Source organism: Pan troglodytes, chromosome 4, assembly GCF_028858775.2.
Source record: "Pan troglodytes isolate AG18354 chromosome 4, NHGRI_mPanTro3-v2.0_pri, whole genome shotgun sequence".
NCBI lineage: Eukaryota > Metazoa > Chordata > Mammalia > Primates > Hominidae > Pan > Pan troglodytes.
In genome coordinates this window covers 154,851,891-154,857,476 of record NC_072402.2, presented here as the reverse complement: position 1 = coordinate 154,857,476, position 5,586 = coordinate 154,851,891, and the positions used below count along the sequence as shown (strand labels likewise).

General features: G+C 47.9%; 1 protein-coding gene across 1 annotated transcript; it reads left to right on the top strand.

Moving 5' to 3' along the window:
• Window positions 1–1,493: 1,493 nt before the first annotated feature.
• Window positions 1,494–5,510, top strand: GARIN3 (golgi associated RAB2B interactor family member 3). The gene is given in 2 exon segments (NM_001328285.1): window positions 1,494–2,238; window positions 4,188–5,510. Coding segments are annotated over 2 exon segments (1,818 nt in total). The 5' UTR covers window positions 1,494–1,632; the 3' UTR covers window positions 5,400–5,510.
• Window positions 5,511–5,586: the final 76 nt, after the last annotated feature.

Below are 5,586 nucleotides of genomic sequence, written 5' to 3'. Positions count from 1 at the left end.
AGCTGGTCCCAAACAAAATACTTGCTCATTAAACTTTTTTGAATAAATAAATGGAAGAATGAATCTCAATGGGCACAAGCAAGTTTATATTTACTGCGAAGCTGCAATGTGCCAGGCACTGCAGTTGGCACTGGGGGATATAAAAATAACATTTTGTGGTTGAAGTTTATTTCAAGACCTCCACATGGTAATGATTGAGTTTGGCGGAATGTATGTTTATTTCAGAAGTATTTCTCTAGCTGGGGGAGGGGGAATTTGGATTCTTCACCTTGAGCAAAGTAAAACAAAACAAAACAAAAACTCCAGAAAGATGTCTTTGCCACCATTTCTCAGAAGAGCTTTAAAAAGAAACAGAACGTCAGTGGTTTATCAAGCAGGCATCAAGACTGAAGCAGCAGACATATCAGTGTGGGAAATCCTACGGTGATTCAAGACCTCCAAGAATTCCTGTGGTTCCCAGTAAATCCCCACACACATCACTAACTACCAATGACACTAGCTATGATGCAGAATGAGATTATCAGTGAGCCATGCAGCTTGAGGAAGAGAAAAAGCTCTGACCTAGAATCCAGCTTTGGACTCTGACCTCAAGTAAGACAATCCTGAGCCTCGGTTTTCTCACTTTAAAATGATGTTTTAAAAAATAAACCTGCTTCCGGCCGGGTGGGGTAGCTCACACCTGTAATCCCAGCACTTTGAGAGGCTGAGGAGGGTGGATCACCTGAGGTTGGGAGTTCGAGACTAGCCTGGCTAACATGGTGAAAAACCCTTGACTCTACTAAAAATACAAAAATTGGCTGGGTGTGGCGGTGGGCACCTGTAATCCCAGCTACTTGGGAGGGTGAGGCAGGAGGATCGCTTGAACCTGGATGGCAGAGGTTGCAGTGAGCAGAGATTGCGCCACTGCACTCCAGCCTGGGTGACAAGAGTGAAACTCCATTAAAAAAAAAAATTAACCGCTTCAAATGAGAGACTAGGTGAGAAAATCCTCCATATCATGAAAATCAGCACACAGATGGAACCCTGGTTCTGTAGTTCTGATGGGGAGCAGGAGTCCCTTCAGACCATTCATTCAACACCTATCCCTGAGTGCCTGCTGGCACTGTGCTACCTACACACTGGGGACACAGAGATCAGCATCTCTGCCCTTAGCAAGCACACCATACACACCCAGGATTTTAGCCCCAGGAAGTAATTCAGCCCAAGCAAAAAAATTTTTGCAAGAAGATGATCCTTGAAGGGGTAACTATAACAACAGCAAAACTGGAAACAACCCAGATATTTATAAAAGCAGAATGGCTTCATAAATTATGTGTCCCAGCATTTTGATTGAAAAGAACACCTAGCCTACCCACACCTACACCCCAGGCAGGGTCAGCCTCTCCCCTGTGGAGGCATTGATTTGTTTTGTGGGGGAGGCTGGTGACACTGACCTGAGGGGATAGCTACATGGAGGCTAGGACAAAGGGGTGTGAGATGCGTACAGGTCACAAAGGACTGCAGGGGATGAATGTGGTGGTGCCAGGAGATTTAGGCAGAAGTCCTGTAGGGAGATGGGCAGTTACCTTCTCTCCCTCTCTCTCTCGGGGACTCTATTTGTGGCTGGTGGAGCTGTCTTAAACGAAGAGAACCATGAGCAATGAATCTTGTTTACCTTATTACACAGCCCACAGCTACTCTTCAATGAGTGCGTTCAAAACCTCCATGGGGGACCTGCAACGACAATTGTACAACAGAGGAGAGTACGACATTTTCAAGTATGCACCAATGTTCGAGAGTAATTTTATTCAGATAAACAAAAAGGGAGAGGTGATTGATGTACACAACCGTGTCCGAATGGTGACAGTGGGCATCGTCTGCACCAGCCCCATCCTCCCACTGCCTGACGTCATGGTTCTGGCCCAACCAACTAAAATCTGTGAACAGCATGTCAGACGGGGCCGGTTTGCCAAGGGGAGAGGTCGCAGGCCCGTCAAGACTCTAGAGCTCACGAGACTGCTTCCCTTGAAATTTGTGAAGATCTCCATCCACGATCGTGAGAAACAGCAGCTGCGCCTGAAACTTGCCACTGGCCGTACATTTTATCTGCAGTTGTGTCCCTCTTCTGACACACGGGAAGATCTCTTTTGCTATTGGGAAAAACTTATCTATCTCCTGAGGCCACCAGTAGAGAGTTACTGCAGTACCCCAACACTTCTATCTGGGGACGCACCATCCGAAGACAACAAAAGCCTAGTGGTAAGCCTCTTGAAGGCTCGAGAACATGGGGCAGGTTCTTTGGGGGAGCAGTTCAAAGCCAGTCCTACAAAGCCTTTGGTGCCTTCTGAGGCCCACCTGGAAAAAGTATTGCATGTGCAAGGGCTCAGGACCAAATAAGCCACTACTAGGGCACTTACCACACTGGGAGGTGGGAGGGCTTGTGTGTCCCATAAGGCTGAATTTCAGAGACCTTAGGTATCAGCTACTCTGGTCTCACACCCAGGGTTGAAATCCTTTCTACACCATCCTGATCGTCAATCTTTTCTTGAACACTTAATACCCCAACCCAAGTGGTCTGATTTGCTGTGGAACTTTTATTTGTATAAATTTAAGGGGTGTAGGTGTAGCTTTGTGTGTGTGACTATATTGCATACTGGTGAAGTCTGGGCTTTTAGTGTAACCATCATCTGAATAATATACATTGTACCCACTAAGTAATTTCCCATCCCTCACCCCCTCCAACCCTTCTGAGTCTCCAATGTGCAACTGGAGACTGTACAGATTTTTGTGCAATTTTTTTTTTTGAGACAGAGTTTCGCTCTTATCTCCCAGGCTGGAGTGCGATGGCACGATCTCGGCTCAATGCAACCTCTGCCTCCTGGGTTCAAGAGATTCTCCTGCCTCAGCCTCTGAGTAGCTGGGATTACAGGCACCTGCCACCACGTCCACCTAATTTTTATAATTTTTTTTTTTTTTTTTAGTGGAGATGAGGTTTCACCATGTTAGCCAGGCTGGTCTTGAACTCCTGACCTCAGGTGATCCACCTGTCTGAGCCTCCCAAAGTGCTGTACCATATTTTTAACAATGAAGAAGTCTTTCTTCGATTTGAGTCACAGTCTGTCTCCCTGTGACTACCAGGCACTGATTTCTGTGTCAGTCAGCACACCCTGTGTGTGTGTATGCACGTGCACAATCTTAGTAGTCACCAAAATGTAAAGTGAGTGTATCCCTTGACTGTGCAATCCCACTTCTGGAACTCTGTCCTGCAGAGCACGTAAAAATAAGTGTGTAAAATACAATGTCCAAGGATGAGGAATTGTATCAGTACTTTCTCTGGTACTGGAATTGCTCAACCAAAACTGAGTGACCATTGAAGGGGTGCTGTAGATGGAACTTGGCAACAAATGAGAGCAAGACTTAGGCTTAGGCCGGGTGCGGTGGCTCATGCTTGTAAACCCAGCACTTTGAGAGGCCAAGGAAGGCGGCTCACCAGAGGTCAGGAGATCGAGACCAGCCTGGCCAACATGGTGAAACCTCATCTCTACTAAATATACAAAAAAATTAGCCAGGTATGGTGGTGGGCACCTGTAGTCCCAGCTATTCAAGAGGCTAAGGCAGGAGAATCCCTTGAACCTGGGAGGCGGAGATTGCAGTGAGCCAAGATCGTGCCACTGCACTCCAGCCTGGGCGACAGAGCGAGACTCTGTCTCAAAAAAAAAAAAAAAAAAGAAAGACAAAAGACTTAGACTTAATGATTTTAGAGGTTCTCCTTCTCCTTCTTTTTTTTCTTTCTTTCTTTCTTTTTTTTTTAAACAGTGTCTCTGTTGCCTAGGCTGGAGTGCAGTGGAGTGGCGCAGTCTTGGCTCACTGCAGCCTCTGCCATCTGAGTTCAAGCGATACTCCTACCTCAGCCTACTGAGTAGCTGGGATTACAGGCATGCGCCATCCTGTCCAGCTAATTTTTTGTATTTTTAGTAGAGTCGGGGTTTTGCTATGTTGGCAAGGCTGGTCTCGAACTCCTGGCCTCAAGCGATCTGCCCTCCTTGGCCTCCCAAAGTGTTGGGATTACAGGCGTGAGCCACCACACCTGACCCAGGTTCTTCTAATTATAAGCCCTTGAATTAACTCCAGGATAAGAGAGGAGCAGAAAGTTCTGATCTCCCTTTCAGTCATCTCTATCTCATCTGTTTCTCTTCCCCTTGGTATAGGCTGCAGAGCTCCACAGAGAAGGGGATCAGAGTGAGACTGGGCTCTACAAGCCTTGTGATGTATCTGCAGCCACCTCTTCTGCTTATGCTGGGGGAGAGGGAATCCAACATGCCTCCCACGGAACGGCTAGTGCGGCTTCTCCATCCACGAGCACTCCAGGGGCTGCTGAAGGAGGAGCAGCAAGGACAGCAGGTGGCATGGCAGTGGCAGGAACAGCAACAGGCCCTAGAACAGATGTGGCAATAGCAGGGGCAGCAACGAGTCCTGTAACAGGTGCTATGAGCATAGCAACAACCAAATCTGCAGGCCCAGGCCAAGTGACCACAGCGCTGACGGGAGCAGCCATCAAAAATCCAGGAGAAAACGAATCCAGCAAGTCCATGGCAGGTGCTGCCAACATATCCTCAGATGGTATTAGCTTGGCCTTGGTAGGTGCTGCAAGCACCTCCTCAGAAGGTACTTCCACCTCGATGGCGGGGGCCGCCAGTCTCTCCCAAGACAGCAGCTTGAGTGCGGCGTTTGCAGGCAGTATGACGACCAGCAAGTGTGCAGCAGAAAGAACTGAAGGACAAGCAGTGGGACCCCTCATCTCCACCTTGCAAAGCGAAGGCTACATGAGTGAACGAGATGGAAGCCAGAAAGTTTCCCAGCCGAGTGCTGAAGCCTGGAATGAAAAAAAGGAAAGAAGAGAAAAGAAGGACAGACATCCCAGTAGGAAAAGTTCTCATCACCGCAAGGCAGGTGAAAGTCACCGCAGGAGAGCGGGGGACAAGAATCAGAAAGCGTCTTCCCACCGGTCCGCATCTGGCCATAAAAACACGAGAGATGACAAAAAAGAAAAAGGGCACAGCAACGTAAGGGGCAAGCGACATGGCTCCTCTCGCAAGAGCTCCACCCACAGCTCCACCAAAAAGGAGTCGAGAACAACTCAGGAACTGGGGAAGAACCAATCTGCATCTAGCACAGGAGCTTTACATAAGAAAGCCAGTAAGATCAGCTCTTTTTTAAGGAGCCTCAGGGCCACTCCTGGTTCAAAAACAAGGGTCACATCACATGACAGAGAGGTAGATATCGTAGCTAAGATGGTGGAGAAGCAAAACATAGAGGCCAAAGTGGAGAAAGCCCAGGGTGGCCAGGAGCTGGAGATGATCAGTGGCACTATGACATCCGAGAAGACGGAGATGATCATCTTTGAAACCAAATCCATTTAAAGAGGAGCCAGGGCTACAACCGCCCAGGGATCTGGAAGTATCCCTAGAGGAGCCCATCCCAGCTTTCTTTACTGCAGTTCAAATAATAAAGGAAATCATACAACTCCAAAAGAAATACAATCTCCTGCTTGAATTTTTCTGCCCATAGCCTGGTGGTGACCTCACAGTGGCTTCTGTGATGGTGGCT